At 33.0% G+C, this 24,220-nt stretch overlaps 1 protein-coding gene across 1 annotated transcript; it reads right to left on the bottom strand.

The window, feature by feature from the left end:
* Positions 1 to 21,272: 21,272 nt before the first annotated feature.
* Positions 21,273 to 23,048, bottom strand: LOC11437029 (7-deoxyloganetin glucosyltransferase). Its single transcript, XM_039834033.1, has 3 exons — positions 22,693 to 23,048; positions 22,517 to 22,640; positions 21,273 to 22,300 (listed from the first exon to the last, which is right to left on the bottom strand). Exons 1-3 carry the CDS (start codon positions 23,041 to 23,043, stop codon positions 21,366 to 21,368), a joined length of 1,410 nt encoding a protein of 469 aa, XP_039689967.1. The 5' UTR covers positions 23,044 to 23,048; the 3' UTR covers positions 21,273 to 21,365.
* Positions 23,049 to 24,220: the final 1,172 nt, after the last annotated feature.

Raw genomic sequence — 24,220 nt, forward strand, 5'->3', positions numbered from 1 at the left:
TTGTGTGAAGTTACGATTTCTAGTGCAAAAGGGGGCTGGACTTATGGGGTTGGGGTTGTAATTGTTTTTTATTGAGAGCTAAAATCCCAAGTTCGTGATACTTAGGGAACCAAAACTGCTATTAAGCCTTTTTTATATTGAAAGTAGATATCTGAACAATTGAACTCAAGTATATTTACGCCATCATTATCGATCCCCTAATCAGCATGAATTAGTGAAGTTCTTATTGAGGAATTGGCACTGGATGCGAGTAGGCGGTACATTCGTTTGTGCTTGTTTATGAGGTCCATTGAACGAAGCTGGATCCATTTCTTAGTGATAACCTTGTCCAGATCCACCCTTATTACCATTATCTTAGAGCTCTAATCTGTAACGCCCTATTTCTATTAAAGCGATACAACACGCGAATAATATAATATTCAAGAAATAGACGCCACGTCATCAACAAAATCCAAAACAACATGCATGTATAAAAATTCTCAACAGTTGCAGCGGATATAAACCATATAATTCAAAAGTATACATGACATGATATCAAAATACATCATCATCAAAATTCTCCAAAATCCCGACAACTGGGTAAATCTCCAAAACATAATAAATGCACAACAGGTAATCTAGAATAATCATAAACAGACACCTAGATCAGAGCTTATCGTAGACTCTACGGACACGATAACGGAGATAGCTCCCGCTATCCAAGCAACCATCAAGCAACTCACCAAAGCAACTAACCCTGCACTTCATCTACCCATCCATACAGATAGGTAGGCAGTCAAAACCACTGGGGGTAAGCTTTACATCAATCATAATCGATAAAATAAATTTGAGCATATATGAATTAAAGTCCATTTCGAGTACTTCACATAGAGAGTTAATTCAATATACACATTCACATAACAATCCCAAATATCACGATCAAATACTCAACAAGCACACTTATCATCAACAATTATCATTCACAATCTTCAACAATTATCATTCACATGCAACAATCACGACTCATGTCAATATGCTATGCGCCTAATTCCGACACATACATGCATTTGGTACCAAACAACAACAACAAGATGGCAACCACACATCTTATGTAAGAGTACACCTCCTCTTACGCACAACTATGTAAAAGTACACCTCCTTTTACATTTCTCATACGACTCGATATGACGATGATGCATGGACATAAGTAAAGACCCAATAATGCAAACTACTCAACATATACATGCATCAACACAATGTAAAAGTACACCTCCAATTACATTGTTCAACTTCAACAACAATTGCATTATCAAGTATTTACATCCACACAATCAACATGTCATTATTCAATTAAGAGTCATCACCAAAATATCACAATTCATCAACATATAATCATTAATTAACTTCAACTATATTCTATAGTTCATCAACTTTGTACAATTTATCACCATCCAAGTAAAATGGAAAATACAACACCTTGCGATAAACGTCACCTTTAACACTTACCATTTACTCACATATCTTCAAATGGAAAACGACCAACATTGATAATTTCCAAAATAAGAATCATTTTCGACAAAATCCGTATCAAGTGGCAAACGACCAACATTGATAATTTCCAAAATAAGATAACTTATTCAACTTTGAAAACTCACAAATCAATCTTAATCAATCATGTAGTCATGAGCTTAAGCCACTTACAAACTATTAAATATTAGTTCAAGTATAGCTTAAGTTCGTATGAGAAAACCCAAGTTCACATTTTCCACATTCCCACCCGAAATATCAAGTTTGACATGATTAAGACATTTAACCAACTTTACAAGCCTTGCCTAAGTCTATATGAACTGTAGACCAACTCGTAATCTCAATTAGTTCACAAAAGTTCATTTCGACAAAAGTCCGAAATTACCAAAATTCAAGTTTCAAACCAAAAATGGAAAATCCCAAATTCAAATGAGTAAAACATGTTCCAGTAGGTTTAGGAGTTCAAGCAGTGGTTAAACAAGTTGAAAAAGGCATTTTACAAAGCTCGGATTAGCCCCCTAAAGCCCGAAACGAAAATCAAAGGTTGCTGAAACTGAGCAAGTTCACTTAAGAGACCACCTTGTTCGCTTAAGCAAACAAGTTCCAGAAGCTACAACAAAAGTTCGCTTGCTGTTCGCTTCCGATTACCTTAAGCGGCCCAGTCACAGAACCTATTGTGATTGTTCGTTTACGCGTTCGCTTAAGCGAACGGTCATAATTCTGCAGAAAAAATATTACGGGTTTCAACCCTTTTTCACTTAAAATTCCAAATTTTGATCTCCCAATGCCCAAATATGTTTCCAAAGTTTGTTTACAGGTCAAAACAACTAAAAGGGTTCCCAAGAACACATCAAACATGAAAAAAATTGACATTTGAATCTAATTCAACAAATCAACCCATTTTTACAAAACCAACCACAACAACTTATTTTCATCATCAAATCATGATTTACTAACACCCAAGCCATGAATCTTCAACAACAATATTTCTTAGCAACAACAACATCAATTAAACATGATTCACATCACAATTCAACAACAACATAGCACAATTCAACATTTAGAGCACAATTCACAATATATCATTTTCACATACTATGAACATGTAATTTTACCAACAACAATTCAATTATCACCAATTTCATGTATTCAAACATATCACCATAATTAGGGCACGAATGTCACCAATTAATGAACAAATAATCACTTATTCAATTAAGCACTTAATCATGCAATTAATGAAAAATTACAACTAATTGATTATGGTTGAATTCTAATCCCCTTACCTTAGTTAGAAAAAATCCTAGCCCTAGCTCCTAGAATCTCCACCACCTCTTAGGTCTTCAAGTCTTCTCTCTTCTAACCCTTTTCCTCTTCTCTTGCACTTTCTCTATCTACCTATCTCCAAAAATCTTATGAAATGAAAAATGAATGCTATTTTCTCTTAAGACAAGGTTTATATAGGCTATTCTCAAATGGACTTAACCCTAATGCCTAAGTGGGCTTAACTCACCCATTAAAATGCACCCAATGATAAATAATCACGCACAAGCACATATAAACACATAATAAAATAATTAAAATAAATCTAGCGAAAATCGTGCTGTTACATAATCATCCTCCATGACCTGCATCACAAACATCTATCGTGCCTAAAAAAAACACTATATCATAAAAGCTTATCATATAAGTGCTCATGTATAAGCTATTTTTATGATAAACGATAAAATCAAGTCAAACTATTTTTATGTAACCTAAAAGCTTTTCCCTAAGATATCTTGAAGATAGCTTTCAATCATGTCAAAAATCGTTTCCTTAAGTTTTTACAAGCTGTGTAGCACTCACAATTCTAACGGAAAACGTGTATAACACCAACACGGCAGTGACATATGTCATTACACTCCACTCTTCTATTTTATCATATTCTTACTAGTGTCAATGAGTCATAATTTTGTTGGGTGTCCGGGTTCGTGCTTCAAAACTCACAAGTGTTTATGTCAGTCGGTAAGCTTCTATAATCCAATCCAAACAGACCTTAAACTTTCAATCCACGTTTTCAACTTTTCTACAAAATAATTGAACCCAATATAGTAAACTGAATTAAAACCTCAGTCACATAAGAGAAACAGAAAAACAAGGTCCAAAAAAAACAAGCAATTAAAGATATATTATTACAGAACTTTCTTTATTTTGAGTTTCCATATAGATGTTTAACTTTTAAATGTTTGAACAAATTTTTCAACTACTGCTCTCATTGAATTCGACATACTTATATTTGTCTAAGTAATATGTGTTTAAACAGACTTTATGATTTGAAGTTGCGCATAAATGATTTTATTTCAGAGATGAGGTTTTGCCATAGTCTGAGACTGGTATTCCTCTCCTAAATATAATCAACGAGTATTCTATATTGTTTCACTCACCTTTATTTTTTATATATAGGCCAAACAAAAAATGTTAAAACATTAAACGGTGAATTTTCTATTTTCCGAATTTTCTATTTTCATGGAAAATTCAGATACTTGAGACCTTCATTTTTTATTGCCTGGATTTCTTATTGTTATTTGCAGGTATTAATGCATTTCCAGATGACTCGAGCATTTAATATCTGACATGTCAATAGAAACTTCAGTCTAACATAATTCTACAAGCTTATATCTTCAATGCATTTAGACTTCGACTAACAACATTCTGATGAAACAACTTGAAACAAGTTCACAAATTTTCTGACATGTACACATTCACGTTTTGACATACAATTAAAAACAGGACAGTTCCTTGTTTCCTGTCTACACAATCTTTTTTCTAGAAATGATTAACCATTCTGGTCCGAATTTCTTTTCAGGTTCTCGAACAAATCATTTAAGTACGATCCATCCGGTTGACAAATGCATTATTTCAGTTCCTCTGATAGAAAACGTTTCCTATATGATAACATAGAGAAACAATTATATAAGCATTTGGAAGTAAGATATAAGTTGACAAATTAATGTAGCATCTAGGTTAATGTTTTATGCGTTTACCAGCAATGTCACTTTGATTTAATTCTTTAACAGCTGCATCTGCTGCTCTAACATCATAAAATTCAATGAATTTATGGTCTCTCTTGTTTGGTGATTCTCTGATCTGCAATTTTAATATGAAAATTAAAATTAACCTAAACTAAAGAAAATACATTTTAGATTAATTAAACGATAAACATATGATATAGGTACCTCCTTGACCTCGCCATAAGCCCCACATATTTGGTGAAGGTCGTCATTTGATACCGATAAATCTAAATTGAACACTACGAAAGTTCCTTGGTTTATATCTTTTTGTGAGGGGTTATCCTTTCAAAACAAGAATAAAATAAATGAATAACACAAAGGCAACATCAATAATAAAAATAATAATAATACTACTGCTGCTGCTACTACTAATAATAATAATAATAATAATAATAATAATAATAATAATAATAATAATCAAACACTAAGTAATTCTATAAATCAAACCTTAGGATTTGAAAAATGAATATCAAGATTTCTTCCTCCCAAGGGTTTGTCTTGTAAAGCATGCATCGCACTGCAAGCAGCTCGAATATCATAGTAAGATATCATCACAAAGCCTCTGTGTCTGCATCTTTTGTACAAAGTTCTGATATCCCCATATTTCTATCAAATAATAAAGAAATAATCAACAACAGGAACATCAAATTTGTTCAAATTCTGCTATGGTACAAACTGTCGCGCCACAGTAGTCATTATTTGACAACAGCTTGTACTAAATTTTATATCATAGAACAATACCGTTTTGCTCAAATTCTACTACTCTATAGTGCTATAGCCGATATTTGACAACACTTTGTACCAAATTTCATATCACAGAACAATACCGTTTAGATCAAATTCTGCATTCTGCTACTCTGTAGTGCTATAGCCCCTATTTGACAACACTTCATATTAAATTTCACATCGTGGAACAATACCGATTAGCTCAAATTCTGATACTCTATAGTGTTATAGCTCTATTTGACAACACTGATTTTCATTTATTTACCAGTTCCATTTCATCGTTATCAGTCATAATAAATGTGCAAGTGTGGCTGTACTTATTATGTTGACTTTCATATCCTCTAATACTTGGTTAATGTTTGATTGTTTAAAGGAACATATATGGTTGTATACCGTCAAAACTTAGCTAATATGCTTCACAATTCAGTGATAATGCAGTCAATTTTAAGGATAAGAAAAAAATATAAAAATTTTCAAGTTCATGTGACATTTTGCACATAAATACAAAACTTCAGGGGGTATTTGCATCATGTTAACTAACAGAAAAATTTGACGGAGGGGATAAATTGATCAACGTTGGCAATTTCAGGTTGTTAATTTCACGATGTAATTGACGAAACTTCAATTTCAAGTTCAAGAGGTAATTGATTATTTACTCATTCCCAAATCAATCTTAGTTTCCCCTATAATTCGTCCCTACCCACTAAGCAGAGCTTGGATTGTGTTTCAATAGAGCTTAGCTTTCAATTGTGATTATCGTCCCTTGTTGAATAGTAACGTGAATTCGAGATTCGCTTGAAATGGGTTTTATTCTTTTTCAGAATCGATTTGCTGCTTCTCATTCAACAATCGATTTGCTGCTTCCATATGTATTTCGACCTGATATGTCTTCAATTTCGACCTGCTTTCCATCTGAATTTCGACCAGCTTTGTATATGGGTTTGTGAAGATATTAGTGCAATTAGATTGATAAAAAAAAAGTAGTTAGTTGTTTAAATAGCCCCCTTAATATTTGTGATGTCTAGAAATAGTCACCCTAAAACAAAAACACTTATTCTTTTTTTGTAATTTACAATTCTTCATATTTTGGTTATCTAACATGTCATACCATACTTTCAAAAATATTATACTCAACCTTAAAATTAAGCTTACGAAACATAATAGACAGAGTTTTGATCTTAAATTTTTTGACCAAATCGAACATAAGTCTTACAAAGTTCTTTCTACCTCACGAAAGGAATGCTCCATTTTGAAGTTCTTTCAACCCTCATTTTTTAGTCTTCACCTCTTGACCCTCAAAGTTCCATCTGCCACAATTTGTAACCCTTCACATCCTCCAAATAACTAATGGAGAAACATTTCATATGTTTAGCATCAAGATTCCCTTTCTTGATATGTGAAACTCCAAAGCTTTGAAAACCTTTAAATTAGAATAATTCGTCGGTTTCCAACTCCATACCTCCATAAGTCTCTAGAAGTTTATACATGTTAAATATTTGTTGATCAAGTATGTTGTACTCACAACTTCTCTTCAAAACCTATTGGGCAACTTAGCCCCCAAAAACGTACACTCTTCACATGAAATACCAACTCATCCTTCATGTTCCCTCGTTTCTAGTTCTATTAAAATGTGTTGTAGCACCAACACCAGCAATAGCACCACTAGCACATGCATGATTTCTTCCACTATTAGATGTGGATGAGAGGTATATGTATGTATAATTGTTTCATGATGATTGCCTTTTGTATTATTTAGGATCGCGCAACCAAGAAAAAATCAGAGAAGAAAACCATGAATCTTTCTCTAAATCCATCACTAAATTTAGTGATTAGGGAATTAGAGGGAATTTTTTTCCTGTTAATAACTTTTGTCATTGATTTTATTTTTTCTAGTAGTATATGAATTACATTATCATTAAGGAAAAATTCAGAGATTAAAATTATATAAAAAAAATTGAAGATAATTCAATATCAATAAATTATATAATTGCTTCTATATGTCTCCACATTTTAAAATTCTTTTATATTTTTTCATTTTCGACACACTAACAAATATGTTTACCGATGCATGTGACTAACAAGTATTCATTTTTTGTTTTTTAACAACTAAACAAGTACTCCATCTGGTCTCAAATATAAACAACTTTTTACTTTTTAGGTTCATTCAATAAATGATGTATGTGGTCCATATTATAGACCACATTCATCATTTATTGAATGAACCTAAAAAATGAAAAATTGCTTAGATTTAAGAGACCAGAGAAAGTATTCATTAATTTGTCTTTCGCACAATTGTGTACTTAATCCTTGATAAAACTATTCAACAATATTTAGTGAATACAAAACTTTTTATAAAATGTGAATTCTTCGTAGAATATTAGAAAATTAAAATTTGTGTGTTAGGGGGAAGCTGCCCCCAACGTGTTAGCATGCGGTGAGGCCTAGGTTGCCTTTGAAAATTCATGGTCAATTTATCCAAACCAATTAAATTTTTCCATGTGTACTCCATTAGAATAATCACATTTATTATTTTATTTTGCAAAAATTTAGCATGTATTTTATTATTTGCATATTCACCCCATTTTAAATTAAGAGTTAATTAAGTTTTTGGTCCCTATAAATATCTGCAGTTTTGTTTTTAGTCCTTATAAAAATGAATCACACTTTTTAGTCCCTACAAAATTTTCTGTTAGTGTTTTTAGTCCCTGTTAAATTAAAATTTGTTTAATTATGTTTAAACTTCTAAATTTTTGAAAGATTTTTTACATACAGGTTCATAACATCGTAAGGCACTCTTTTATAAAATTTTTTAGTTTTTTAACATGTAATGAATTAAATATGAATTTTTCTAAAAGGCAAAATTTCAAGATTATATTAATGAAAATTTGGACCTAATAATAAAATTTTAAGTTACTTTTTTGCGGAGGAACTTTGTATAATATTCTAAGTAAGTATGTGAAAAATATGTTACAAATTTAAAATTTTAAGCACAATTAAGCAAATTTTAATTTTACAAGGACTAAAAGTATGTGTTGGTCCCTATTAAATTGAAATTTGTTTAATTATACTTAAACTTTTATATTTTTAAATGATTTTTAACAGACATGTTAAGAACATTATAATAATCTCTTTTATAAAAAATTAGAATTTTTTAACATGTAATGAATTAAATATAATTTTTTTAAAACGTAAAAAATTCAAGATAAAACTAACGAAAATTTGGATCTAAAAATAAAATTTTGAGCTAATTTATTGTGGTGGAACCTTAGTTTTAAACAAGTATGTAAAAAAACATTAAAAAATTTAAAATTTTAAGCATAATTAAACAAATTTTAATTTAACAGGGACTAAAAACACTAACGGAAAATTTTGTAGGGACTAAAATGTGTGATTTATTTTTATAGGGACTAAAAAGAAAACTGCAGATATTTATAGGGACCAAAAACTTAATTAACCCTTAAATTAATGATGTTTTACAATTTAACCCATCACATTAATTAAATTTCCCCTCCAATTCCAATCTCCAAATCTCTTTTTTGTTTTTTATCAAATCTGGGTTCATCTTTCATTCATCTTTTGTCCGTTCATTTTATTGTATTAATGTGTATAAATTACGAATATTTGATTTTACGAATTTGATTTTGATTAAAATTATAGGTATAAAAGTTTTGCACTTTCATATTGTAATATATTATACTTATATTTTTAATTAACACCAACAATTTAGCAAATAAGATATAAATTATTATCTTTTTGAATGACACCAATAATATATCATTCTTATAGGTAAATTTATTTAAGGATGAAAAAGACTATGTATTCCTTTTTATATAGTATATACTATATAGTATAGATGATATAAACTTTCTTAATTTAAAAAAAAAAAAAAATGTCTATGAATTTTGCAAAGAATAACTTATTGCATTAGCATTAGTTAAAATTACCTTATAGATATCAACTTTTTCTGAAACTCTCATTTGTAACTTTTTCATGAATAACTACAAGCTTTGTTGTAAGTTAAGTAACATAAGCTAATTTGATTGAAAAGCTCTCATCAGATATAGGCTAATCCATGATAACCCAAAGTTGGTCCAAACTCAACTTAAGTATTTAAGAGCTTCAATTACATTAACCAATGTTGAGATCATTGCTTATACCTTACTATATCCACTAAGCAAATTCTACTTCTGCAAACATGAAAATACTGAAACCTAAACCTTTTAACATTTTCTCATTGAATAATAAAACTGGAGAACTTAATTTATTGTCTCAATGTACTACATCAAAAAGTTGGACTTTTCCTTACTTGATCACAAATCAGTATTCTAACAAGGCACAAGCTCGTTTTTATTAACTTATTCCAACCAAATAAGGAGCTGCAACACTCAAGAATATTTCAAAAGCTGCCATTTTCCAAAACTGTTACTTCCCAAAAGACTTATGATTATTGCAAATGTGATGTATTTGAAAATGCCTATCGGGATTCTCATTCAATCATGGGAGACCGTCGTGGTTTTCTGTAAGAATCGAAAATGTTTTTCGAACAACAGCTGCATCTGCTGAAGGTAGTGTTACTCCACATAGTCCAATTTTCTTCTTGCCAATTTGTGATGAAATTATACAGTACATATTACATATACCCCTCCTCTCTGTTACACTTGGATGTATTCTCTAGTTTTATGTGAATATGAGGAGCAGTAGTAAATATCTTTCATGTATTTTTTGTTTTTTACTTTCTTTCTTTTCCCTATAATAAATATATAAAGTGCCAACAAGTTTAATATTGTTAATCATAGTTTATACAAGCAGTCTATTTCCTGCTAATAGCCCATTATTGTTGTCTTTACTAATAAAAGATATAAAGTATCGTTTGTGATTTCCAAAATAATAGAATCACTTTAGAACCAAGAGTTGTAACTCTTTATGAGAATCTTTCATATACATTGGATTGGAACCTTTGGCAAATAGGTGTATGTGTATAATAATTACTAAGTTTTTAAATATGTGTTTGAAAAACAAGAGAAAGATGTATGTGCTTTTATAGAGAGAATTGGTTGAAGAAACAAAATGTACCATTATTTTTGTGAAGGAATATTAATAAGAAATGATATTTTGGTATTAGTTTCAGTCCTTGTCAAAACCAGAACTAAGTTGTGAGGTATTTTTGGTAAACTGACTCAGAAACTAAGAGAGAATCCACTCTCTAACTCTCAAATGAGAAACTCAAGTTTTATATATTTCAAATTGTGAGAATACATGAAGGAAATGGCCTTATTTATAGTAATCCTAGAGGCCATATGGTAGTTGAAATAGTAATGGAAACACAATCTAGTAAAAATAGAAAATGTCAAACATGGTGGCTTGTTGGCCTTATTGTCAATAGTAGGGTGGTGAACTAGGAAAGCTAGCATGGTAGGGTGGTGGCTGCAAAGTCTATGCCATAGTAATGTCTTGCTCTATATCACAAACCAAAGCTATATTTTAGTAAATCAAGGTATCCTCGCGCGGAACTACAAAGACTTATCCCTCAAAGATACATTGAACCAAACTCTAACCCAACAGAGATCGAACTAAGATGCCAACAGGCACCATGTAGAGAGGTTACCATCATAGTCACAACACCTTGGGTCTCTCTTGAATAGTACATAATTGCAGATTTGATGATATGTTGTGATAGCATGAACTTTTTGGTAATATCAAATTGATTTTGGTTAAAAATGAGTTAAATGTAAAGTAGTTTGGACACATTCACAAAAATTGATTAAAAATATTTGTGGTAATTAAACATCAAAAAGTGACTTTTGTGAATGTATATGGTATATATAAGAGCTACAAATAGTTGCTTCTATCTCAAGAAAAGTGAACCAACATTGATTCTCAATAACCAAACATCAAAAAATTTGGTCAACGTACATGAGACCAGAAAATTTACAAGGGATGGTAGTTACCAACTTCTAAAAAGTGAGAGTGACATTTGCAAGGTTGAGAAATGTCATTATCCTAATGACTTTTGTTAAATCTCAATTTTTAGAGAAAATTTATTTCTATCCATATGTAGTATATAAATTTTAAGGTTATTTTAACTATTTTTTGTGTTCATTAGGTGTTAGAATAGCGGTAAGAGTTCGACATTGAAATTTATAATTGAAAATAGTTTGACAATGAAATTTATAAACTCGTCCAGTTTAAAATAGTCGCATCCACATTGCATTTTATCTTCTCTGCTGCCCGCTTGCACCATCGGATCAGAAATTGATTGGTTGTTGCGCTACTGCCTTGCTCTCCCCTTGCTGTTCACTTTTTGCTGTCACGGATATGCTGCCATTGCAGCAACACATTCTACGTCGTGTGAACTGACAAGCGCGGACGAGCTTCAACATTGTGGATAATGTGCCAAAGACCCGCTGTGCTCCACACCGGTTCTAGCTTATTACAACCGGAAAAACATGTCAGTCATTTTCATACGAATTTTCAGATAATTAACATGCAACGGTCACTACCATGAAACCAGTTGCCCCTAAGATTACCATGTCGAAAGAACGTTGATACTACTGATGATGAAGCTGTTCCGGTATTTTACTCTTAGACAAATGACATTTGTTAGAGGCAACAGCTTCTATTGCCCCTATGGTTTATTATGCTTTGCTAATTTTCTTTATGCATACTGTAACAGAAGTTGTCGTTGCTGATACCATAATCAATTTTGTTCAAATTTATTGCTTAAAAAAACACATGGAAATATATAAAAATGATAAAATGAGTTCCTTCAACAAAAAAAAATAAATTATAAACTGAGAGCTACGTTGAGTAACAATGGAAAATATAAAGAATAATAAAAAGAGAGGTATTTTGAAATACCTCATAAATACTTGAATTCCCCCTTCTTCTTTCTCTTGGCGCTAGTCTCGAACTGTGTACCTTAAAGTTGAAGTGTGACCTTACGACCATTTGGCTTCACAAGAAACTTGGCAACATTCTAGGTTCTAGCTACACAAATGCATCTTATCTTATCTTAATAATATACAAACATGGAGACACAAATAGGAAAAATTTTGAACTCAATTCTATGTGTCAAAATTCTAAGCCACCTACAAAAATTCATCACATGTTATAAAGCTCATTTTAACATCATTTTTAGTAAGTAGGAGCAGAAAACCATGTAATCATATTTTTTAAACAATTTAAAAATCTTCAAAATGCATTTTATGGTACTAAAAATTTGAATTAGTAGATTTCCCTCCAAGAAACATGTGCTATCGGGCCTATTTTAAACAAAAAAACAAAAATCCAAGTTAAATAGCAGCCCATGTCAAACCCGGCCCAACTAAAAAGTCCAACCCGGCTGACCCTTTCTAGTGGCATTAATTGCAAATTCTGAAAAGAGAAACCCCTTTCCCTTCTTATCCGCCGAAACGCAAACCATCATCCTCAAATTGAAAAAAATCGCTTGCTATGAGACAAACACCATCAAAACCCCAACTGCTATGACCCAGATGCAATCTTTCCCAAACGATGAAGGAATTTCAAACCCGTCACCGTCGTTTGTCACCCACAAATGAAAATTTCCATTGCGAGTGATTTCAACGCAAGGTAAATCAGATTTTTTTCAAATCAAATCTGCTAAAATCAGTCTTGGAGGAAGGGATTGAAGATAAGAATGAGGTGAAATTCAAATCAAGAGGTATTCGATTTCAATATTTTTCCCCCCAAAATCAATCACAAATTTTATTGTTTTTTAATTCAACCCTAACCCTAGGATTTTAGTATAAAAGGGTCCATTGTGTGTCAATTGAGACATGCCCCAGCATTGCAAAGTGTTAATATTACACTGCTTTATTTCTCCCTCATTTTAAATTAAACATTCATTTTAGTTTAGTGTTGGGGTCTTTAAACTTTTAATTTCTAAACATCAAAAAAATTTCGAAACAAGGAAAAATGGCTAATCTTGCTGAGTTTTCTCCAATTTCTGAAATTTCAACTGAAAATACTTTTTAGAATTTAAGGCAAAGGTAATTCGATTATGGCAAGTTGCTGACTTTAGCAGGAACACCTTGCCATTTTCGATTGAAATGGTGTTGATGAATGAAGTTGGAAACTGGATTCATGCCACCATTAAGAAAACTCTGCTCTATAAGTTCAAAAACGACATTTTTGAAGGAAAATATTATAGCTTTGAAAACATGGGGGTAACTAAAGAACTACTAGACACTCCTTGAAGCTGAAATTTCAGTTCAGCATTAAGGTTGTGATCGTACCTGATCAGAAGGTGACGGGCGGTGCTTTAAATGCGGTGGTTTGAGTGGTGCTGGAATGCGTCAAGAGTACTTCTTGGAACGACGGGGGGACGGGGGGGGGGGGGGGGGGGGGTGTGTGTGCATGCAGACACTCCGACGCTCAAGTCAGTAGAGATCAGAGAGTGAGGGTTATTGCGGGAACGTGCAAAGAGACGTTGGGGTTTGTTTGAACCGGTCTCGCTTGCTCCGTGCATCCCCCTCGCGCGGACGGGGTGTGCCGCAAGTAACGTTGCCAAACGTGGTATTTGGGCTTTGGATTGTATTGGGCCTAAGTAGATGGGCCAAAACTCCTTTTGGCCGGTCCAGAACAGTAGCCCCCCAAGTCGTTGCTCTTTATGAAGACTGATGACTTAAGGGCGGGCATGTTTTGTTGCTCGTGGACAGTTGAAGAAGAGGGATTTGCTCTTGGGAAGTCGAGATGTTGCGACGTGCGAGGATGCCTTGAATTTGGGAACTGTCCGCCTTGGGCTGCTATAGTACTTGAGGGAATTGGGCGAACGTGTGTAGGGACGCACAATCCATATTTCATCCATCGTAACAGGTAATGTCCTGATATTCCTTCTTCCCTTTATTTTCATGCTTGACTTCTTTAGTTTTCCTGTTTAAGAAACCTTAGAAATGCATGTTTTTAGGGCAGAAGTTGCTTCGATGCGGTGGTTCCTGCCGTTTGTTACGATGGTTTCCACTGCGTGTAGGGAGGTTTTAAGAGTTTTGTTTCTGTTTTATGCATTTAGAGAGAAACATTGGCGGCAAGCTATAGTTTTTTTAGGCTTTAGTTTTTTGTAATGATCAGACCTGTTGGTTTGAAAGAGAGATGAGTACGATCTTTTTGGGTTGATCGTCTCTTTGCCTTTTCCATTCAAGTCTGATCATAACAAGCAATTCAATCAAGGATAGTGAGGTTGCGCACGAACACTTTTGGGTGGGGAAGGAAACCCTAGAGGCAGTTTCGCTCTTCTCGATTGATGGTGCGGCGAGAATTCCGCGTTGCATGATTGGGAGGAGAGAAGATTGAGAAATTACTCTTCCCACTACCTCCGAGAAGGTTTGTTCACGATTTTCCGAGAATCGTATCCCTATGTATGAGGCTGTATTTCAAGAAGTGGGTTTCAGGCTCCCTTTCTCTCCTTTCCAAGTGAGTGTCTTTGAATGGATGGAGTTACGTCCTTCCCAGCTACGCCCAGATTCTTTTGCATATATGATACCCTTTGAATTGGTATGCCGTTTTATGCGCCTTCTTGCTACCAGGGAATTATTCTTTACCATATTTACCATTCAGCGAGGATTGGATAAAGATGGTGGGCAAAACTGTGTGCCCTTCTGTCAGCGTAAGGCGTTGTTTGAGATTTTCAACTGTGAGGCCACGAAGTTCCAGAAGAGGTTTTTCTTGGTTAGGCCGCGAACTGAAAGGGCATTGAAAAGCGTTCTGAAGGTGACGGAACGCCCCCACGAGGATGTCGGGGTTGTGTCAAGACGTGTGCTTCGCTTCCCTTTTTACTGGAGTAAAGATCACTTCAAGCATGTGCCCGAGATAGTTAGGCACAGTTATACGGCCTTGTCCGAGCGAAACAAGATGAGTTTTGCTCGGATACTTGAGTTTGTGCATTCCTTCTCTCGATTGAAGGTGGTAACTGAGGACGGTAACCCTGTATTAGATTTGCGAGGGAACCAGGTTACTATACCTCGTGTGATTGATACCCGCTCCTTAGTGCTTTCGAGTGATCCTATGGCCCTCTTAGGTAAGTCTATTCCGTTATTCTTTATACCCTGTTTAGTTCATACCTTCTGCTAATGACTTGCCCGTGTCTCTTGATGCAGGAAAGATGTTCCACATTCGTTTCCTGATGAACAAAGCTAGTCAGAAGGTTGTCAGGCAAAGTAGCGGCAACGGGAAGAGGAGTGAGCGCCGAGATCAGACGGCGGACGCTGGGTTCCCTGCGCGTGTGCACGATGACCCCATCGAAGAGGAGGAGGTTCCTCTTTAGAGGAAAAAGACTGCCCTACTTGACAAAGGTAAGCATGTTCAAACTCATGTTTCGGCCTCATCCAAGGATGATTCTCCTTCTGGCGAAGGCGTGTTTCGGCTTCCTAACGTATGGTCTGAGTCCAGTAGCCTTGGTTCCCAAGCTTCGCTTTACTTGAGTGATTCTGAGCTGAAGGCGATCCGTGATATGGGGGTTGCCGGTCGATCTTGAGCAGTGACAGAGGAAGTCATCAGTGCAATGAGGGCCTTGGAGGTTGCAGTGTACTTGAACAACTCTTCCATGGAAGAAGTGGTGCGTTCTGATGCTCTTGCTCGCGAGCGCGGTGAAATGGCTAAGATGATTACTGAGTTGGAGGTTGAGTTGGCTGCCTTGAAGAATGGTTAAGAAGGTAGAAGTCCACAATTGGTTGCCTAAGATTATTTTAAGATAAAAGTGATTTCTTTTGAACTAGAGAAAAAAAAAAATCAATTTCTTTTGAACTTTTAAAATATGTGAAGGATATTAAGTTATGAAGTCCCACATAGGATGATCTATAGACTTTTTGAATCTTTATATACTAATATGCACTGTGTGCGTTTAGACAAGTAGGTGAAGGCAATTTCTTGCACATTAGAATCTTTATATACTAACATGCACTATGTGCAAGAGAAATGTCTAACCATATTTGTTTTTAGCCAAATTCTATGGTAAACCCAATCATTTGAGTGTAATGGTACACCAAATTATTAAATTAATAGTTCAATGAGTTATTTTTTGTAGGAAAAAATTATTTTCTATCACCTATAATTATAATAACTAAATCTTATTTACCAAAAACGTCAATGCAATAAAATTTGATTTTTCTGAATTCTTATTACTCATAATAGAGAATTTTGATTATTTTTTACAATAAAATGTAATAAAATTAATATGATTTTTATAAAAAAATGAAATGATGTTTTTTTAATAAAATGATATTTTCTAAAATATATATGTCAACAAAGACTTATTTTCTTCATAAAAAATGATATTTTATTTATAAAAATTGTAAGCGAGAGTACCAGTACACCGTAATTTGCAGGTGTACTGTAGAAGTTCCCTTATTTTTATGTTTGATAATTTCACATTAGAATAAACTTTTTTTATTTTAAAAAAGGTTATGGGATTTTTCCAACAACTCTAGTTTAACTTTTCATAAATATCTACAAGCTTGGAAGGGCTATTCTGTAAGTTAATTATAATAAACTTTTTATTAACAGGGTTAATAGGTCTTTACCCTATAATATAGGTTATTTTTGGTTTTTCTTCCTGTAAAATTTTTATTTTGATTCACCCCCTGTAAAATAATTTTGTTTTGATTTATCCCTAATAGGCCAAACAAAAACGAAAATTTCTTGAAAAATAAAATAAAATTGGTTTTTGTTTGGCCTATTAGGGGGTATATCAAAACAAAAATATTTTACACGGGTGAATCAAAATAAAAATTTTACAGGAGGGAAAACCAAAAATGACCTATATTACAAGGGCTAAAGACCTATTAACCCTAATTTTAAAGATTTGTTTTGTTGGGATTATGATAAAACAATATACTTTTTTTCAATTTATTTTTGAACTTTTGAAGTATACAAGAAATTGTTATTTTTTTAGTACCTTTTCTTCCCTTTCTCCCCAATCCAAATCGTACCTTCACCATGTAGATCCCGTCGGCGGTGAGGCGACGAGGTGTTGGGGCTCTTCTCCACCCTCCGTCTCACCTTCCTTCCCCACCAAGTGTTTCACTACCGCTGTTCCCTTGCTGGTCTGTTTGGCGCTCTTAACTCCGACGATTGGTTCCGCTGTTCGCTCACTGTTACACAGATCTCTGCCATTCCTGTTTGGTGCATCGTTATGTAGCTGTTGCCCGCGGTTTTAGTGTGTGCCTGTGATCTCATGGTGTTGTGCAGGTGTTACTTGGTGGTGGGTGGTGGTTTTTTGGGAGGTGGGTGTTTTGTTCTGTTCACACACACCTCTTTTTGGGTTGTTCGTCACCGTCGGTCCGGTTGCCATGTTCTGTTTGTGTTGGGTCGTTGGGTTGTTTGTTCATGTGATGTCGGATCTTTGCCATCGGAGGAAGGTTTGTTTTCGTGCGTCTCCGGCTTTGTTTCTGTGTTTTTGTAGTTGTTCAAAGATTGGGTGCGGCTTCAGATTTGTACCATTATGGTGGATAGGTTTCGCAAACCCGAAAGGGTATGGTTTTATTAACCCGAAAGGGTCTGTTGGTTATTAACGTATTGAACTCATCCCTCGATCTGAGTTTTTACGCGTCGGATTGAAATCGGTTGTGTGTTGGTGTTTGAAGCTTTGATTCTATGATGTTTCGAATCTGTTGAGATTCGCAGGTATCAAGACGTGTCAGACATGCTTTACTCCGATACTGTTATGCTCGAAAGAGCTTTTACACTTGTTGCTTTGGTCAGGGAGTTGATGGTTCGTGGATTTGGATTCCGTGTTGGCGGTCGGTCCATACACCTGTTTTATACCCTACTTGTTATTTGCAAATGTTCACTCCTCATTTTTTTTTGGCTTAAATGCTCTTTTGGTCCCTTAACTATTTAATTGGTATCGCTTTAGCCTCTTAACTAAAAAAAAAGATTGTTTGAGGATTTTAAGTTTTTTTTTTAGTCTCGTTTTGGTCCCTTCTGTTAGGATTCCGTTAGTTTTAATAAAAAAGGTTTAATTGATCTTTTGGTCCGTTAACTTATTTTTTGGTTTCGTTTTGGTCCCTTAACTATTAAAAGTTTCGTTTTGGTCCCTTAACTTACTTTTTGGTTTCGTTTTGGTCCCTTAACTATTAAAAGTTTCATTTTGGTCCTTTAACTTATTTTTTTGTTTCGTTTTGGTCCCTTAACTCTTCCTCCGTCAACCACTTTGGTCCATTATGTTAGGATGAATGTATTAGAGTTAAGGGACCAAAGTGAAACTAAAAAAATAAGTTAAGGAACCAAAACGAAACCAAAAAATAAGTTAAGGGACCAAAACGAAACTTTTAATAGTTAAAGGACCAAAAGAAAACCCAAAAATAAGTTATGGGACCGAAACGAAACTTTTAATAGTTAAGGAACCAAACCGAAACCAAAAAATAAGTTAAGGGACCAAAAGAGTAATTAAGCCAATAAAAAACGTTAAGTGTGGACACGTGTCACCTTATCATTGGCTCTGACATTTTATAAAAAAAAATAATTAATTTTTTTTAATATATATATTTTATTTTTTTGTAAAAAATTCCCTGAACCAATGACAAGGTGACACGTGTTAACTCTGGGACACGTGTCACTTTGTCATTGTCTTTGGGATTGTTTTTTAAAATATATATATATTTAAAAAAAAGTTATATATTTTTTTGTAAAAAAAAAAAAACTCAGAGCCAATGACAAGGTGACACGTGTCCAGGAGTTAACTTTTTTTTAAAACCGTAACGGAAAACCAACAGAAGGGACCAAAACGAGACTAAAAAAAAACTTAAAATCCTCAAACAATCTTTTTTTTAGTTAAGGGACCAAAGCGATACCAATTAAATAGTTAAGGGACCAAAAGAGCATTTAAGCCTTTTTTTTTGTAGTTTGGTTTTGTACCCGTACGCAGGTTCGCTGGACTGCGCTTGTGATGGGTGATTATTTGGAATGATATAGTATGGTTGATCTACTAGGTTTGATTTACACTATGTATGCCCGTTTGGGTTGTACCTGGGTCAGGTCTAATGTCCCACCAATCTTTGTATCTTTTAGTTTTATTTAATTTTTCTGCTTAAAAAAAAAAAGTATACAAGAAAATGTTATGTTTTTAGTATTTTTCTCATATTCCAAAACTTAAAAGTCCCGCATGGTATGATTTAGAGAGTTTTTTAGTCTTTATATAATAATGTTAAGGTGAGAATACATATGAGCTGTGGAAGAGTAAAATCTTTAAGCATAGTTGCAAAAGAGTTTATTTTACTGAGATCATTAATTTTGATCGTTTTTTGCCTTTAATTTAAAATATTTTATTTACTATCTTATCCTTTTTGTATTATTTAAATTGTTAAATAATAAAATGGTTAAATTCCATTAAAATATAAACTAAATCACTATAATTGGAACAATATTATACACTATATCTTATAAAATAAATATTATACACAATAAATAAAAAAGTATATTTTAATTTCATTTTCCAGAAGAAAAAAAAAAACTCACTTGAGTTGACCTAGTGGTGTTAGATAATTGGAATCTTGAAGTTTACTCCTCCTCAAGATCTCATGTTTGATTCTCTCTAATGCTTAATTTATATATCTTTCTAAGTACGATCATATATCTTCAATCTATTAGAAAATAAGTCCAACTCTAAAGAAAACAAATAAATAAATGCGAAAAAGTGAAACTTGATCAATGGTGTCTACTTTCCAACAACTAAATCACTACAATAGAAACAGTATTGTACACTAGATCTTCTGAAATAAATTTTATACACAATAAAGAAAAAAGTTAATTTTAATCTTATTTTCCAAAAACACTTAATTCATATATCTTTCTACATACGATCAATCAGCTTGATAGAAAAGCAGAAATATAGACACGTTAGTATAAATTTACATTTGGATGTATTCTCTAGTTTTATGTGAATGTGAGTAGTAGTAAATATCATTCATGTATTTTTTGTTTTTTATATTCTTTCTTTTCCCTTGAGTAAATCTATAAAGTACCAAACAAGTTTAGTATTGTTAATTATAGTTTATACAAGGTATAATCCAAACATGAACTGTAGCTAGTTAAGCAGTCTATTTCCTGCTAATATATAGCCCATAGGTTTTAGGCCATTCTTGTTATCTTTTACTTGTTGTCTTTACTAATAACAGATATTAACATCTCCTTGGACCAACTGAAAAGCAAGAATAGAATAAGATTACTGCTTATTCTTTTCTGTTCGGTATTTTGTGGAGACTGACTCATTCAACCATTCTCAGCTTATTGCTGATGTTGTTGAACTCAAAGCAAGAAACATACAAAGTTCTAAGGCCACGATTCAAACCACAGATACCGCGGAAATGTTGATTGATTACGAATATAATATTTTCCTAACTTCGCAAACGAAATATGGATTCGTACTATGCACTTAAAATTAGATGTTGATTGATTGGAAATTTTAATGTAATGTTTAAATATTTGAAATGGTCATTAGATAGAAATTTGAAGTAATATTGTTAGAAAATTTGAAACAGTTAATGTATAGAATCTTGAGAAATGTTGATTCATTAGCTTTTTCTTGAGAAATCTTGAGAAATGTTTCAAATCTTAGAGAAAATTTGAAACAGTTAATGTATAGAAATCTTGAGAATCTTGAGAAACATTTGAAACACTGAAACATAAACCTTCAACATTTGCTACCCAACCATTTTGCCTCTATCATATTGCATAGCACATTAATTTCATAGCCTGCACTACATCAAAAAGTTGGGACATTTTTCTTGAATTAATTCCCCCTTTTGCAAGTAAAGTATGCCACAATTAGTTCTCTACTAGCTGAATAATATTGCTGCTGGTTATGATCATCAATAGTAATGAAATCACTCACTATGATATCAGATAAACCAATACAAGATCCACTAGAACAAATATTGCAAAAATTAACTAAATATTGAAAGAAAAATAACACTAGTAATTGAATTCCATACAATTATACGAAACATTATTTATATTGAACCAAAATCACATAATAAGTCATACTTATATGGTTTACATTTTAAATAGAACTAGCACCTCACACTAAATGCATCATATTTTTTTACAATTCCTAGAATAAATGACTTTAATCTAGAATTGTTTAAGCATGACCTCCTTAATAACTTTGTCCAAGTTCATGTATGAAAAACCACCAGATCTTGTGTTCTCTTCTGCCTTCTTCTTGAACTCCAAGACCTTTTGCTTCATCGTCTTTCCGTTCTCTCCCACCATCAATTCATTGACTAACTTCTCGACGTCATCTCTCTTCACATTTGTATCGATTTCGAGTCCAATCTCCCATTCATAGCAAATAAATCTACAGTTTGTTGGTTGATCACCAAAGAATGGCCAACACAACATTGGCACTCCAGCACATATGCTTTCAGTGGTTGAGTTCCATCCGCAATGAGTCAAGAATCCACCAATCGAAGGGTGGTTTAACACTTTATCTTGTGGACACCAACTTGCTATTAGTCCTCTATCTGAAACTTCTTTAAAAAAATCAGATGACAAAACAACTGAGCCCCCAATGACAAGATCAGGCCTAATTATCCACAAAAAAGGGTTCTTGCTATTGGCCAAACCCCAAGCAAACTCTAAGAGCTTCTCTCGTGACATAACTGTGATGCTACCAAAATTTACATAAACAACTGATCTTGGTTCTTTTGATTCAAGCCACTCAAGACATTTAGTATCTTCTTTCCAAAGATTGGAATTTAAAGATGCCAAGTGATTTTGTGGACTTTGATTTAAAAAAGAAGCAAATGGGCCAATGGTGTATATAGAAGGGAACATAGAGTAGAGAGCATTCATAACATCACTCTCAAGTTCATATGAAGTATTGATAACAATAGAAGAGGCTCTGTGACATCTTACCGCCACTTCGGTAATAAATTTTATCATCAAATCATTAGGATCTGTAATCCTTGTAAAATCAGGAAGGTCCTTCAACCTAAAGTTATGCAAACCTGGAATCCTGCCACCAACTTTATTGTCTAAATATCCATTTGTTAGATAACTCTCATCTGCATATTACAATTGCAAAAGTATGTCAATAGTTGAAACTTTACACACACACATAGAGATTTTAAATCATGTTTCCAATAATAATTGTGGTTGTGTTGTCATTTTAATGATGCACATAATTGCCATGCGACTGATGCAGCCCTAAGTGTGATCAAATTAAATATATAGAATCATGCACATTTCTCTTAAAAAGAAAAAAGGATCATAATTTTTACCTTTGAGTGGTACTAGACCTTTTTGAATCAGATTAGGATATTGAAAAGTACACAAGAAGGTAGATGCATTGCATGGAGAAAAGAAAAGAATTGGGAGTGCATGTTCTTCAACAGCATCGATCAACTGTAAATGGCATGTAACAATCCGAAACTAAGCAAGTAATTGGTGGAATAACACCATCATTGGCAGATTGATGAAGTCTAGTAAGAAGTTCATCAAAGGGCTGAAGGAAGTTCGTCATGATTGATTGCACAAGAGGGTATATGTCTTGAGTAACATCACCATTGCCTTCCATTGGAGTTAGACCATCTGGTATGGTCTCAAAGTTAAAGTCATTGAAACCATCAAGAGAATTAGGATCTCTTGATTCGAGCAAGCGTTTGTGATTGTATTCGGTGTTCACGAAGGTTATGTGAAAGCCTCTAAGGTGAAGAAGCTTTCCTAGTTTGAACAATGCATTGATATGACCTTGAAATGGAGCTGGAATCAACACAGCATGCGGCTTTGGCTTTACAAAATTACTCATGTCTGAGTTTTCTTACCAATGTTAAAGGGTGTATGAGGCAGGCCACTATAACATGGAATAAGTAATGTTACTTATCTATTATATAATGTAAAAAATTCTGAAAAATGGAAATAAAAAAAAACCACGTTTCCCTTTTGAGTCATTCAAATTATTGTCTAATTCATTATATTTTTTTGACTAAATATTGTCTAATTCACACTTATTTTCTTTTTATTATTTTAATAATTGAAAATAGAATGACATATAAACTTTTTTTTTAAGAAGCTAAATTAGTTCACCCTAATTAGGTCCCGTTTGGATAAACAGTTTATATAGATGCTTATAGCATTAGTGCTTATGACATTAGAGCTTATATCATAAGCTCTTATACTTGATAAGCTATTTATGTTTGGATATGTACACTAAAAAGTACTTACATAAATTGAAGTGTTTGGATGTGACATTACATAAGCAATTATCCAAATTTTAAATATTTTTAATTTAACAAAAAAATCAAAGAATTGAACCACAATCATCAAGATTTTTTTTGATAAAATTAATCAAGGCGTAAAAAAACAATATTATAACATATTAATTATAATTATATATATATATATATATATATATATATATATATATATATATATATATATATATATATATATATATATATAGTATAATCAATATTTGTCCTTAAAAAAAATATCAATATTCATATAAGATAAAATTAACATTAGAGGTGTAAATAAACATATCATATATATTGATATTAGCGTGCAGTTTGTTACCCAAAAAAGACAAGTTAAATTTGTTTTTTTATTCAGTTTCATTTTATTACGTAACAAAAAAAAAAATCTTCTTAAAAAAAAAAATCTTTGTTACGTTTGTTACTTTAGTAAGATAAGTATATAGTAATTTCGTTACTGATGCACCGCCAAAGATAACTAACATTATAATTAAAATATTCCTTCAAAAAATATTATAATTAAAATATATGTTTTGAAAAAGTGGTTCCAGAGAGAATCGAAGGAGGTTACATAAATTCATAAGCTCCTTGTTAAGCCAGAGGGTAAGCTGATAATTTAGGCTTATTAAAATATGACATAAGCAGCTTATGAAACTATGATAAGCTATTTTTATTTATTTACCCAAACACCTTTAAAAAGGCTTATGGGAGTAGATAAGCCCACATAAGCTC

The sequence above is a fragment of the Medicago truncatula genome, chromosome 5 (genome assembly GCF_003473485.1).
Source record: "Medicago truncatula cultivar Jemalong A17 chromosome 5, MtrunA17r5.0-ANR, whole genome shotgun sequence".
NCBI lineage: Eukaryota > Viridiplantae > Streptophyta > Magnoliopsida > Fabales > Fabaceae > Medicago > Medicago truncatula.